The 15,534-nt window shown below is 44.3% G+C and overlaps 1 protein-coding gene across 5 annotated transcripts in view; it reads left to right on the top strand.

Annotated features, from left to right (window-relative positions):
- Window positions 1-15,534, top strand: part of TJP1 (tight junction protein 1) — a 112,863-nt gene that overhangs the window by 52,248 nt on the left and 45,081 nt on the right. For all 5 annotated transcript variants that reach the window (XM_040257385.1, XM_040257384.1, XM_040257387.1 and 2 more), the window contains exons 3-5: window positions 273-397; window positions 1,327-1,429; window positions 11,675-11,951. In XM_040257385.1, coding sequence (XP_040113319.1) covers window positions 273-397; window positions 1,327-1,429; window positions 11,675-11,951 — 505 coding nt within the window. The remainder of the gene's footprint in view (window positions 1-272; window positions 398-1,326; window positions 1,430-11,674; window positions 11,952-15,534) is intronic.

Raw genomic sequence — 15,534 nt, forward strand, 5'->3', positions numbered from 1 at the left:
TCACACTGGGGCACTGCCAGTTCCCTCAAGAAACCTGTTAAGCAAAAAGGAACTGAGAATTTCAGTGTTGAGAATTTCTAAGTGTGTTGTAGTCCTTAACGTTGGCGCGGTTGGCAGTTTTCTGTTCACCCAGCATTACGTTCATTAGAGCTGTGTTCCCATACCAGGACCTCTCATCCTCATGCCTGTCTGGACAAGTGAGGAGTGTTTTGTGTAGGACTGATTGTAGAGGATGACCTGATAATGACATTTTACCCTCATTGTTACTTCAGGCTCCTGGATTTGGGTTTGGGATTGCAATATCTGGTGGAAGAGATAATCCACATTTCCAGAGCGGGGAAACTTCCATCGTGATTTCAGATGTGCTGAAGGGAGGTCCTGCGGAAGGACAGCTGCAGTAAGTGTGCTTCTTTCTCCTCGTGGGCACCAGGTCACAGGTACTCTCCTGCCCTCTGCCACCAGCACGTCATGCTAGTGATTCCTCTAAAATATGTGCATATGCTTATCTGTCATAAATGGGAAGCCAGTTTCACTTACCTTAAGTAGGTCACTGTAAAAAATAAAGATAGTGAAAATAAAACCTGTTACTCAGTTTGGAGTAGAATCTAGCCTTCAGGAGCTGCTCACCAAAAGTCTTACCATTTCTTGTTAAGCAGGGAGATTAACAAGATTGAAGAGAGGCAAAAAATACACTTGCAAAAACATGAGTATGATTAGGAGGACTGAAAGAAAACTGGAAGGAGAAAGGCTTTATCTTTAAAGATAAAATAACTTTTTCCAGGCTTATGACCTAGTATCATTGAATGCATGGAACTGTACCAGCAGAAGTCATTTTGTGTGCTGTAGTACCTGATCAGGGTTTCATAGATGGATCAAGTGGTAAAGATTCTGCCTGCAAATGCAGGAGACCCAGGTTCGATCCGTGAGTCAGGAAGATCCCCTGGAGATGGGAATGGCAACCCACTCCAGTATTCTTGCCTGGGAAATCCCATGGACAGAGGAGCCTGGTGTGCTACAGTCCAGTGGATTGCAAAGAGTTAGACATGACTTGGCCACTGACCAACAACAGCAGTGTACTTGTTCAATCCTTTCAAGAACCTTTGTATTAATAGGTAAATAATAAATGACCTGTGGTTAGCTACTTGCTAAACGTTTCTTGTGGGCGATCTGAAAGAAAATATTATATTTTTATAATTATTGATCTGAAGATAGATTACTTAGCCCATAATAGGAATATCTTTTTTAAATCCTGTCTTGAAAACACCTTTATAAACTAATCTGTGTGATTTTGTCTAACATGTTGTTTTGATCTTTTTTTTTCTTTAGGGAAAATGACCGGGTGGCAATGGTTAATGGAGTCTCCATGGATAATGTTGAGCATGCGTTTGCTGTTCAGCAACTAAGGAAAAGTGGGAAAAATGCAAAAATTGTAAGTGTTTTTTACCTCTAACTTTATAAAGGTACCAGCTGTACTGTTGATATGTTTTCGGTGTTTGATTTCATTCTTCCCAATTAAGAAAATAAAATCTGGGACAGTAGTTCAAGTTATTTACATATACAGCACCTCTTCTGATACTGGTGGTATGTTTTGTTACTAGTGTGTATTTTCTCAAAGCTCAGATTCCAGGATTTTTTTGATTGTAGAGGAAGGAAGGAATTCCTGGTTAAATAATTACTTCTTTATGGCTTAATATTTCCTTTTTTAAAAAAATACTTAAATTAGGTGGAATCTTGACAGATAATCGGTTTAAAGTCTATAGCGCTGTTTTTCTGTTACAGGATTTGTTTAATGGGTAAATTTTATGTCATCCCTTAAACACATACAATGTTGCTACCTTGTTACTGTGATACAGTTTGAGGAAAGAGAGTAGTAAGGGTTGTTTTGTTAGAGTTGTTCAGGGAACTTCTGTTGTTTTTTTTTTTCTTATGTTTGCTAGGCTCTTACTTCATATTTAAGAAGTTTTTTCCCCCCATTTTTCTTGTTTTTAGTAAGAGATAAAGTTCCGTAATCTCTCAGTAACTGGCCTCAAATCACAGTTAAAACTAGGCAGTTGTGACAGAGAATGGATTTAATGTTAAAATCCTACTTTAAAAAAATTATATCTACATAGAGACTTTCCTGGTTGTCCAGTGGTTAGAACTCTGTGCTTCCACTGCAGGGCATGGGTTCAGTCGCTGGTCTGAGAACTAGGTGCCCGCACGCGTGTGGCCAAAAAAATAATATACGTATACATGTATGTTTCTACATAGAGAAGCACCTTAGCCACTTTGCTGCCCTGTTTCTTCTGCATCTAAACTCTGAAATGCCTGATTGAGGTTCTGTGAGGCCTTGGCTCCTGTGTATGGGGCAGAAGGCAGAGACTGTCCTGCCCTGTCCCTTGAGAACCCTCTGCTTTGCAGCAGACTGGCTGAACCACAGTGGACCCAGCAGAGAGGAGAGAGCTGGAGTGAGGAGGCCTGCCTTGGTATGACCTCTGGGAGCTGTGCTGAGAGCCAGAGTGGGGGGGCTTCCTGAGACTGCCCTCACCCCCAGTCGGAGGTGCGGACACTCTGCAGCAGTGTTCCTGCTTTTCTCACGGCAGTGCTCCCAGTATTCAGTTACCACATTCCAAATGACAGGCAGCTTCTTCTGTGCAGAGGTTTTCACAGCTTCCATGGTACTTGTGTTTTTATAGCTGTAACTCTGATGTTGTCTTAAAGTGTGGTTCATGTGCAGACTGGCTAGTTGATGGTAGAGTTTTTTCACAGTTTTTATAACATGAGATTGTAGTGTTTACAGAAGCAAATGGCTAATTTTTATAATTGTTGGTTTTTATAAATTGAGTAAGTGTTCTTTGGTTGAGTTGCTGCATATTCCAGTTGAGTACCTTAGATAAATTGAATTTTTCCTCCTGTACTTGAAGTTATGGGCTTTAGCTCCAGCTTCATTCTTCTGGAATATGGAACTGTTTTGTTTTTTTCATGCAGAATGTTTAATACATATGCCCCACATCAGTAATACATCCAAGAAAATTGTTATCTGTACTCCAGACTTTCTCAACATAGCAATGATTTGTAAGAAGCAATGATTTTCTGTTATGTATTTGAAACAGCACATGTACGAAGAACCTGAGTTCTCCTCTCACTGTGCTTGTCTGCGTCATTTGGGAAGGTGGAACTCAGGCTGGGCAAGTATTTTTGCTCTTCAGGGAGAAGCTGTAGAGGGTTGGGTGGAATTCTGTTCAGTCACCAAAGGGTAGTTTTTCATTTCTGCATCTAAAGAGAGTGGATCATGTCATCTGTTGATGCCAAGTTTTTCATCACTGTTTGAGGATTAAGCCATAGTATCTTAGAATTTGGCCTTTCAATGTAGGATGTCTTTACCTCCAGCCATAACGAGAACCTCAGATCTTATATTTGCTCCCCACCCTTGCCCAGTTCTGAGTAACTGACTCCTTCCCTCCTGCTTTCTGATCTACTAGTCTTCCTTCTTCCCTGTTCTCTTACATATTTATGGTTGTCAGTTTATATCTTTCCATAAACTAAGACCCCTCCCTGGATATTAGGCTCAGTAAATTTCTTTTCCATTGAATTAAAATCTTAGAACTCCTTTGACAATATAACGACCATAAATATGCTTAATTTTGTTTAACAGTAGGTGAAGAGAAGATAGAAAAGGTGTTTATAGCGTACTGAACATGTATAATTTCTACTAAAATTCTGAACATAACAAAAAAAAAGCATTATGAGGTGAATGGGCAGAAACTTTCCAGAGATGAGATATGTGAACGCTCAAGTGTGTGTGAATGCATGGCTGTGTAGTGTCTCAGTGTATGCACACCTCACTCTTCCTCCCCCGCTTGCTCATGGGCATTTAAGTATCCAGCTCCCACAGGTATTTAAAAGTTGTGTTGAGGATCGCCATTTTGTACCTGCTTATTCAGTTCCTTTTCTTGGGAGTGGCTTTTTGGAGTCAGGTGACATGAATGACTTGAGGTACATGGGTTGCTCTTTTGCCAGTCAGAGAACCAGTAAGGTTTTGAGAGAGTCCAGTTTCATCAGCCCTTGACGTCTCTGCCAAACTGATGGACTGCACGTATGTCAGCTGAGGAGTCTTCCCTCCTTTTCTGGCTGTGCCTGATCTTCATTGCTGCGTGGGCTTTTCCCTGGTCGGGGCGAGTGGAAGCTCCTCTCTGGTTGTGGTGCACAGGTCTCTCATTGCAGTGGCTTCTCTTGTGTCAAATGAGGATTTTTAAATTACAGGTGGATTTGGTTATCATGTGGTGTATCTACTTCCCATGATGTTTCTTTGCCTGTTCATATCCTTTGCCCTTCCATCGTGATGCTGTCACACTAGTGTTTCTGTATTAAAGTGATTAGCCTTTTGTTGTATGTACAGCATACATTGTTTTTCCAATTATTTTTTGAGTGTGTGTAAGTGTATGGTATTTTTTGGTTTGTTTTTCTGTCACCTTGTTTCATCATGGAAATGTTTCCATTTTTATCCTGTCATATCTATCAGACTTTTACTTGACTCTGCCTTTGGTGCTTACAGAAATCTAAGCGTTTGGTGCTTAGCAGAGTTATGAGTGTATATCTTGTGTTTTATTCTGGTACCTATGTAATTTCATTATTTTATTTTATATTTGAATCTTTTATTCAGCTAAGCTGTTTTGAAGTAAGCATTTCCCCCCAATTTTTGTGTCAAAATTTTCAGAGTTGGGACTTCCTGGAAGTTCAGTGATTAAGGCTTGTTAGCCTTCCAGTGCAAGGGGTGAGGAAGGGGGTCAGTCCTTGGTCAGGGAGCTAAGATGCCACATGCCTTGAAGCCATGAAACCAAATCATAAAACAGAAGCAAGACTGTAACAAATTCAGTAAAGATTTTAAAAGTGGTCCTCATCCAAAAAAAAAAAGAGAGAAAATATTTGTGTTAAAATCAGGCATGATCAGCAAGCCTTTGTGGGTTTATTCATAGTATAAATGGAGAATCATAGCAGGATTGGATATTTTTCAGTGAGTTAAACATTTACTGGGTGCAAACAGTTTTCAGGAAACTTGAATTTCAGCAGGCTCCATGGGGAGGTACACACAGTCATCAGCATAATGCGCATAACCAGAGATGGAGAGGGCTTCAGGCACAGGTTTCAGAGGAGTGGTGTACACTCACTCTCCTGGGGGAATGATAGGGAAAGCTTTGAGGACTCCATTGGTTGCTTTGTTTTTGTTTGTAGTGTGTGTGTGCGTGCTCTGTAACTTCAGTCCTGTCCAGCTCTTTGTGACCCTATGGACTGTAGCCCACCAAGTTCCTCTGTCCATGGGATTCTCTGAGCATGCATACTAGTGTGGGTTGCCATGCCCTCCTCCAGGGGATCTGTCTGACCTACGGTTTGAACCTGCATCTCCTGTGTTGCAGGCAGATTCTTTACCCACTGAGCCACCTGGGAAGCCCTGTTTATATCTTGTTATTGTTCAGTTGCTGAGTTGTGTCTGACCCTTTGCTACCCCATGGATTGTAGCACACTAGGCTTTCCTGTCCTTCACCACCTCCCAGAGTTTGCTCAAACTCATGTCCATCCAGTCAGTGATGCCATCCAACCATCTCATCCTCTGCCACCCTCTTTTCCTCCTGCCTTCAATCTTTCCCAGCATCACAGTCTTTTCTAGTGAGTCAACTCCTCACATCAGGTAGCAAAAGTATTGGAGTTTCAGTATCACTCCTTTCAATGAATATTAAGGGTTGATTTCCTTTAGGATTGACTGGTTTGATCTCCTTGGTTTCCAAGGGACTCTTGAGTCTTCTCCAGTACCACAGTGTAAAAGCATCAGTTCTTTGGTGCTCAGCCTTCTTTATGGTCCAACTTGCACATCCACACATGACTACTGGAAAAACCATAGCTTTGACAATACGGACCTTTGTCCGCAAGGTGACATCTCTGCTTTTTAATAATGCTATCTAGGTTTTCCATAGCTTTTCTTTCAAGGAGCAAAAGTTTTTAAATTTCAAGGCTGCAGTCACCATCTACAGTGATTTTGGAGCCCAAGAAAATAAAATCTGTTACTATTTCCATTTTTCCCCATCTATTTGCCATGAGACATTACTTTGCCATGAAATGATGGGACTGGATGCCATGATCTTAGTCTTTTGAATGTTGAGTTTTAAGCCAACTTTTCACTCTCCTCTTTTTCCTCTCCTCATCAAGAGGCTCTTTAGTTCTTCACTTTGTGTCATTAATGTGGTGTCATCTGCGTATCTGAGGTTGTTGATATTTCTCCCAGCAATCTTGATTCCAGCTTGTGATTCATCCACAAGCTGGATGGATATGATTATACCTTACTAGGGAGCAGTTGAAGGTCAAAGTGCTAACAGAATAGCTTCTAATACCAAATGTAGGAGATGGAATTAGGGGTGAAACTCTGGGAAGCAGTTCGGGGGGCCTTACAGGGAATGTGGCCGAGAAGGGCTCAGCAGGACGGTACTGGGAGCAGCAGCACTGGCAGCCTTTCCTGTGCTCAGCACAGGCCTCGGCTGCCTGTCCTTTCCACATGCTAGTGTCTTGCTCCTTGCTGACCTTCAGCTTCAACGTTATTCCCTCCAAGAGGCCTTCTCTGATCACTCTTAGTGGTCAGACGGTATGGTGTTAAGTGTGGAGCAGCCCTTTGAACAAAGTCACAAAAAGAAGAGAAAAGATGATGACTTGGAAATGAGTAGCACATGCATGTGCCAGTTAGTAGGCAGAGGACGGGCTGGAGGTAAATAGGGTGGTACATGGGGCAGGGGGTGGTAAACGATGAGGAAAGGCCATGCAGGAGGGGAGGGATAAGAATAAGCTCCTCTGAAACGGTGTTGCTCATAAGGAGGAGGATGGACTTGTCTCTGAGACCAGGAAGGAAGACTAAATAATGAGATATTGAAAACGTAGGAGTGGAGGGGATGTGAAGTGACTGATCTCTGCAAATCAGCCCAGATGAATGACATCGCAGAGAACAGTTGGGGGCACCGTTGTTAGTCGATTCCACAGAATCTTAAGGCAGCCAGAGGTAGATGAGAGGATTGCCGAAGAAATGAAAGGATTCTTTGAAGTAAGATGAATTTGTAGAGGATGACGTCATCATAGAGTGGGGGGATGCGGCCACCCAAAGGGGACCTAGCACAGGATCAGGGTTTGTCCTGGCACATGGCCAGCCTTATTGAGACACAGGTGACAGCCAGCACTGTGCAGGTTGAAGGGGTGCAGCAGGCTGATGTGGCTTCATGGAACGATGACCATGGTATGTGTAGTGAGCATCCATCACCTCATAGAGATAGAAAATTAAAGGAATAGAAAAAATTTTTTTTCCTTTGAAGTGAAAACTCTCATGATTTAGTCTTTTATCAACTTTAATTATATTTGTTATGTTCTCCATGACACCCCTACGACTCGTTTATCTTATAAAGGGAAGCTTAGCACTCTGATTTTCTTCATCCAGTCCCCCATCCCCGCCACCTCTATAACCACAAGTCTGACCTCTATTTCTGTAAATTTGTTTTTGGAGTATAATTGACCTACAACACTGTGTTCAGTTCAGTTCAGTCGCTCAGTCGTGTCTGCCTCTTTGCGACCCCATGAATCGCAGCACACCAGGCCTCCCTGTCCATCACCAACTCCCAGAGTTCACTCAGACTCACGTCCATCGAGTCAGTGATGCCATCCAGCCATCTCATCCTCGGTCGTCCCCTTCTCCTCCTGCCCCCAATCCCTCCCAGCATCAGAGTCTTTTTCAATGAGTCAACTCTTCGCATGAGGTGGCCAAAGTACTGGAGTTTCAGCTTCAGCATCATTCCTTCCAAAGAAATCCCAGGGCTGATCTCCTTCAGAATGGACTGGTTGGATCTCCTTGCAGTCCAAGGGACTCTCAAGAGTCTTCTCCAACACCACAGTTCAAAATTGGGAACGCATGTACACCTGTGGTGGATTCATGTCAATCTATGCCAAAACCAATACAGAATTGTAAAGTAAAAATTAAAAAAAAAAAAAAAAAAAGTATCAATTCTTCGGCACTCAGCCTTCTTCACAGTCCAACTCTCACATCCATACATGACCACAGGATAAACCATAGCCTTGACTAGATGGACCTTAGTCGGCAAAGTAATGTCTCTGCTTTTGAATATGCTATCTAGGCTAGTTTAACAACACGGTGATTCTGTATTTCTCTGCGTTTCAAAGTCACCAGGGTAAGTCTAGCTGCGTTATGTCTACACAAAGGTATTGCACAGTTACTGTGTTTCCCACACCATATATTTCACACCCACGGCCCACTTATTTTGCAACTGGAAGGTTGTACCTCTTGGTTTCTCTCTTCTGTTTCTCTCCTCCTCTGGCAACCACCCATTTCTGCTCTGTATCTGTAACTCCATCTTTATCTTGTTAGGTTTGTTCATCTGTTTTTTTAGATTCCACATATTATTTCACTTAACATAATGCCCTCCAGGTCCATTCATGTTGTTGCAAATGGCACATTATTCTTTTTCATGGCTAAGTCGTATCCGTGTGTGTGTGTGTGTGTGTGTGTGTGTGTGTATCAGATCTTTATCAAACAATCTATTGATGGACACTTGCATTGCCTCTGTTTCTTAGATATTATAAATAATGCTGCAGTAAACATAAGAGTGCAAATGTCTTCTCTCTTTTCTTACTTTTTTTTGGCCTTGTGGCATGTGGGATCTTAGTTACCCAGCGGGGATTAAACTTGAGCCTCCTGTGTGGAAGGTGGAGCCCTAATCACTGGAACAATAGGGGGTTTCCATAAACGTCTTTTCTGTTTAGTGTTTTTGTTTTCTTTGGATAAATAGCGGAATTTGCTGGATCATATGGTAGTTCTATTTTTAATTTTTTGAGATGGCCTATGCTATTTTCCGTCGTGGCTGCACCAGGTTACATTCCCACTAGCAGACCACAAGTATTTCCCTTTGCTCCACACTCAGCACATCTCCCTCGTCAACACTTGTCATTTGCCCTTGTTTTTTTAATAATCGCTATTCTAACAGGTGGGAGGTGATATCTCATTGTGGTTTTGATTGGCATTTCCCTGAATATTAGTAATATCGAGCATGTTTTCGTGTGCCTGTTAGCCATCTGTATGTCTTCTTCGGAAAGATGTCTATTCAGATCCTCTGCCCAGTTTTCAGTCGAGTTACTGATTTATGTATTTGTTGATACTGAGTTTCGTAAGTTCTTGGTATAGTTTGGATGTTAACCCCTTGTGGGTCATGTCATTTGCAAATATCTTCTCCCATTTTGTCAGCAGCCTTTCCGTTTTGATGACTGTTTACTTTACTGTGTAAAAGCTTTTTAGTTGGATGTAGTTCCATTTGTTTATTTTTGTTTTTCTTTCTCTTGCCTGAGGAGGCAGGTCCGTGTACTGCCTGTGTTTTCTTCTAGGATTTTATGGGTTCAGATCTTACATTTAAATCTTACATCCATTTTGAGTTTATTTTTTGTGTGTGGTGTGAAAAAGTAGTCCAGTGGAATTCTTGTACATGTAGCTGTCCTGTTTTCTCAGCACCATTTATTGAGGAGGCTATATATTCTTGCCTCTTTTGTCAAGGATGAATCACCCTTGTAAGTCTGGATTCATCTTCTGGGCTTCCTGTTCTGTTCTAGTGATTTATGTGCCTGTTTTGGTGGTAATACCATGCTGTTTTGATGGCTATAACCATGTAGTGTAGTTTGAGATCTGGATATATACATGTTGCCTCCAGCTTTATTCTTCATTTTCAGGATTATTTCTGGGTTTGTTTGTTTTTCTATTCAGTCTTTTGTTTTTCCATACACATTTTAGAGTTACTTGTTCTGTGGAAAATGCCACTGGTATTTTGAGAGGAATTGCATTGGATATGTAGATTGCTTTGGGTGGTGTGGTTGTGTTAACATTATTTCTTCCAGCCCATGAACTTGTAGCTTTCCATCTTTGCCTCTTGTCTTCAGTTTCTTGCATCTGTGTCTTTCTGTTTTCTAAGTATAGGTCTTTATCTCCTTAGATTGTCTCCCAGGAATTTTAGTTTCTGATGTAATTTATAAATGGGATTGTTTTCTTAATTTCTCTTTCTGATAGTTTGTTGTTAGTGTATAGAAACGCAACAGATTTCTGTGTATTAGTTTTCTATTCTGCAACTTTGCTGAACTTATTGATGAGCTCTGCTAGTTTATTGGTGGTGTCTTTACAATTTTCTTTGTGCTGTCATGTCGTCCTCACACATCAACAGTTGTTCTTCTTCCTTTCCAGTTTGGATTTCTTTGTCTTGTCTGATTGCTGGAGCTAGGACTTCCAATAGTACTTTGAGTGAAAGAGTGACAGTGGGGATCCTTGTCTTAGAGAAAATGCTCTCAGCTTTACACCACTGAATATGATGTTAGCTGTGAGCTTATATATGACCTACCTTTTTCATGTGAGCTATGTTCCCTCTATATGTACTTAGTTTTCCTTTTTTTTCAATCATACATGTATGTCAAATTTTATTAAAAAGCTCCATGGCTGGGGGTCCTGGTGTCAGCCTGTTGGTGAGTAGAACTGGGTGGCTGGCTTTGTGGCCAGGGGTCCTGGTGTTGGCCTGCTGGTGGACGGAGTCAGGATCCTGTGTGTCCAGGAATAGTGCCCAGGGTAGGCAGACTGGCCCTGGGGTCTCTGGCCACAGGGCCCTGGAGGTACAGGGACTGGTGCTGGCCTTCTGGGGCGGCTAGGTCCTGACTCAGCAGGTTCAGGGCTGTGGGGTCCTGGGGCTGCAGAAAATCATTTAAATACCCAAACCTGACATCTCGTCAAACTTGGGAAGAAGGCTGTTGAAACTAGGAGGGAGTTGATGGATTTAGGAGAACAGGAGGGCATGGAGGAGTCAGAAACAAGATGGACAGGTAAGAGTTTTAGTAGATGATGGTGTCAGAAGTAGAAGACAAGGAGTGTTCCCCAAGGAGATCTTGCAGATCTCTGATGAGAGCAAGTGTACACAGTGTGGGGAGATAGGCCAGGGAGGAGGTGGCCCCTTTGTGAGCAGACAGTGCACATAGACCTTGATCTTCAGAAAGTGAGGGAAAGAAATGGACAGGAAAACTTAATCAGCATCAGAGCCAGCCAGGAGGAAAAGCCAAAAGACGTTCCTACCTGGACCAGAAGTTACACATTTTGGAGAGAGAATCTGAGAGCAGTGTATATTGATGAAGTATCATGAAGTTTTTAGCTCCAGCATACTCATCCAGTGTTACTGTGGAGGTGCAGTGAATTTGCCTCTTAGAGTTCCCGCAGGACACTTGCGGTCCTTGGTACTGATGGGTTCTGAAGCTTGTAAGGAGTGGAGTTGAGCCTGCAGTGATTTGGCAGCTCTGCAGGATGCCCAGTGATAAGGGTGCAGCACTCTGCCTTTACTCAGACCACTGGCAGTTACTGGTTCCCCTTTGAGCTCGTGATTATTACACGTAGAAGATGTTCTGAATTAAGTAAAAACTTTATTAGCCCTCGATTCCAATGTGCTTCTAAACCAGATCCTTTACCAGTAAAGCAGGAAAGATAACCTGTATGGAAATGTATTTCTTAGTAATTGGTTATATTTACCTATTACGTTTGTTATTCATAATTAATATGAGACCAGAAAAATGTGGTTTTCCTCTCCAAAGAACTGAAGGTGCATCTGTCAACTCATACCATCTCCTTTCTTCTTTGTAGACCATTCGAAGGAAGAAGAAAGTTCAGATCCCAGTAAGTCGTCCTGATCCTGAACCTGTGTCTGAGAACGAAGAGGACAGTTACGATGAGGAGGCACATGACCCGAGAAGTGGCCGTGGGCCCCTGGCACACAGGAGGAGCGAGAAGAGCTGGGGCCGAGATAGGAGTGCTAGTCGGGAGAGGAGTCTGTCGCCGCGGTCCGACAGGCGGTCTGTGGCCTCCAGTCAGCCTGCCAGACCCACCAAAGTCACCCTGGTGAAGTCTCGGAAGAATGAAGGTATTTCCGCCAACCTAGCCTTTTCACAGGAGAATGTTAGAGAAGTAAATTTGCGGTCTCTTGACATCTTTGCTCTGTTGTCTTTTGTTACCTTTGTTGTTGTATCCTTGTGCTTAAAAGCACATCCTGTTACTGCAGGCCACAGGGCTCGTCGGTTTCCTCCTCTCTCTTGTAGCAGATAGCGTGTCCAGTAGGGGTGCTAGGTTAGCTCTGTGAGTAGGAGGTGCCCTGCCCGTCCCTGCCTTGCTTGCAGTGCAGCGTTGACTTCGTGGTCAGGGCTTGGGTTGGGCTTAGTCGTGGCTGCATCTGCATCCTGGCAGAGAGCGCTGGCTGGGAAGGGAGGGCAGCTTGCTGCTCCAGATGGAGAGCTGGGATGCTACTCTAAAGCACAGTTGTCAGAACTCTGTGGCTGCAGCCTGGCTGCCTGCCCTCAGGTAGTCACAGTCCATACCAGATGAGTCTGGTGGTGGCCTCGCAGCCCTCCTGTGGGTGTGTCTTTCCCACACAGGAAAGCACTGGTGATGGCAGCTTTGACGAAAAGGCGCAATAGTCTCTCCAGCTTGGTTTTGATTAGCTTTCCCGAAACCTGATGCCTCCCCTCCTCACGGCTCCCGCCCCCTTGTCCACGGGACTCCATGGAGCGGTCTGTGTTCAGAACTGCTGCTTCTCGTGCACCACCCACGCTTCAGCCCCCTCTCTGTACCTGCTCCCAGAACTAGTCACTGCCCCCCACTTCAGTGTCTGGTGGGTGCTCTGGTGTCTGCTCCTGGACCTGGTCACACTGAATCCGGTAGGAACTCCCAGTCTGCATCTTCAGCACCATTTCACAGTTCACCGCTCCGGTTCTCATATTTTCTCTTGGCTTCTGCAGTGCTGCGGGGGTCAGGGCTTCCCCCACCTTCTGTATCCTTGGCAAGCTCATTATACTCACCTTACCTTCCAGTGTTCTGTGAATTCTTTCCTGGGGTGTTGAGGAGCTCTCACGATGGTGCAGCTCCTTCCCCAACGCCTCTGTCCACCCCAGGGTCCCGGCTGGCTCAGACCTGTTCACTGAAGCGTCCTCTGTGGCCCTCAGACTCAGCACATCTCCAGCGAAACTCCTGTGTCCCTCTTGGAATGTTTCCTCATGTTTCTTACACAGCAGCGCATCGATTGTCCTTCTGCACCTGGTGTCTCAGGCCAGCCATGCTCACTGTGGCGTGATTACCTGCACTGCCGTCTCCACTCAGCTTCCCCTGTGTCTGCTGAGTCCACAGCCGCCCTGCTGTCCTGCTCCTGCCTTCTCCACCCCCGCCCCTCATCCAGGCGACCAGCACCTTCCCTTCTCCCGTCGTTGCTGACGTGTGATAAACAGTATGTGTTAGTGTGTATATCTGAGGTGTTCAGTGTGATGCCTGAGGTGTGTACACACTAGAGAATGACCACTGCTGTCAAGTTAAACCACGTGGGTTTTGGCGGCGGGGTGGTGGGGCTCGCTGAGGAGCACCACACCGCCCTTTCTTAACTGGACTGGCTCACCCTCGTGAGCTCGTCTCTGGGGCTCCTGTGGGTTCTGCTCCTTGGGTTACAGGGCCTCTGGGGCACTGCTGTGTCTGACTCTTCCTACACTTCAGTTCAGTTCAGTCGGTCAGTCGTGTCCGACTCTTTGCGACCCCATGAATGGCAGCACACCAGGCCTCCCTGTCCATCACCAACTCCCAGAGTTCACTCAGACTCGCGTCCATCGAGTCCGTGATGCCATCCAGCCATCTCATCCTCGGTCGTCCCCTTCTCCTCCTGCCCCCAATCCCTCCCAGCATCAGAGTCTTTTCCAGTGAGTCAACTCTTTGCATGAGGTGGCCAAAGTACTGGAGTTTCAGCTTTAGCATCATTCCTTCCAAAGAAATCCCAGGGTTGATCTCCTCCAGAATGGACTGGTTGGATCTCCTTGCAGTCCAGGGGACTCTCAAGAGTCTTCTCCAACACCACAGTTCAAAAGCATCAATTCTTCGGCGCTCAGCCTTCTTCACAGTCCAACTGTCACATCCATACATGACCACAGGAAAAACCATAGCCTTGACTAGACGGACCTTAGTCAGCAAAGTAATGTCTCTGCTTTTGAATATACTACCTAGATGGTCATAACTTTTCTTCCAAGAAGTAAGCGTCTTTTAATTTCATGGCTGCAGTCACCATCTGCAGTGATTTTGGAGCCCCAAAACATAAAGTCTGACACTGTTTCCACTGTTTCCCCATCTATTTCGCATGAAGTGATGGGACCGGATGCCATGATCTTCGTTTTCTGAATGTTGAGCTTTAAGCCAACTTTTTCACTCTCCTCTTTCACTTTCATCAAGAGGCTCGTTAGTTCTTCTTCACTTTCTGCCATAAGGGTGGTGTCATCTGCATATCTAAGGTTATTGGTATTTCTCCCAGCAATCTTGATTGCAGCTTGTGCTTCTTCCAGCCCAGCGTTTCTCATGATGTACTCTGCATAGAAGTTAAATAAGCAGGGTGACAATATACAGCCTTGACGTACTCCTTTTCCTATTTGGAACCAGTCTGTTCTTCCATGTTCAGTTCTAACTGTTGCTTCCTGACCTGCATACAGATTTCTCAAGAAGCAGGTCAGGTGGTCTGGTATTCCCATCTCTGTCAGAATTTTCCACAGTTGATTGTGATCCACACAGTCAAAGGCTTTGGCATAGTCAATAAAGCAGAAATAGATGTTTTTCTGGAACTGTCTTGCTCTTTCCATGATCCAGCAGATGTTGGCAATTTGATCTCTGGTTCCTCTGCCTTTTCTAAAACCAGCTTGAACATCAGGGAGTTCACGGTTCATGTATTGCTGAAGCCTGGCTTGGACTTAGGCTTCATCAAACCTGCCTCGTCTTCCTTCATGCCTTCTGCTGTGTCTGTTTTTAGCCATTCTGTCTGTGCTGCTGCCCCACCACACAACTTCACTTTTCAGCTTTAGTGGCAGTGTTTCTTAGATGGAGCGTCAACTTGGTGGTTGCTTCTCGGGGCCGAGCGGGAGGTGCCCTCTGTGACCTGCCCCCCCCACCTCATCCCCCCACCCCTCCCCGGGCACAGAGTGCTGTACTGCCCGCTCTGAGCTCCACCGAAGCTGGACTGCGGTGACGTCCTTTCCCTGCTGCCAGAGCACGCGGCTGCCTCTTGCTTGCTGCTTTTCTCTGTAGAGCCTGCCACCTCATTCATATTTACCAGAGAAATACTTGGGATAAATGATACTTTCATATACAGGGAATATTTCAGAGTCATATCTGTATTGGCCATTTATAATTTTTAAATCCTAAATAAGGGCAGGCTTTTAATCAACACTTTATTTCTGAGATACGATGACTGTTTCTGAAGCACCGAGTGGACTGCATAGTTCTGTAAAGTCTTTTTTTTTTGTCCCAGTTATTTCTGTTTGTCAACACTCTTTATATATTTACCTTAAGTTAAACTGTACCTTTGATGTAGCTTCTAAAAGCTTGAGTAGCAGGTCTTAGCCCACCTTAAAAATAACAGTTATTTCCCTTCTATTTTTCTTGCTCCCAGTTAGATTCCTAACAACCAGGAGCAATCCTGTTCCAATAGA

This window comes from Oryx dammah, unplaced genomic scaffold (assembly GCF_014754425.2).
Source record: "Oryx dammah isolate SB20612 unplaced genomic scaffold, SCBI_Odam_1.1 HiC_scaffold_16, whole genome shotgun sequence".
NCBI classification, from domain to species: domain Eukaryota; kingdom Metazoa; phylum Chordata; class Mammalia; order Artiodactyla; family Bovidae; genus Oryx; species Oryx dammah.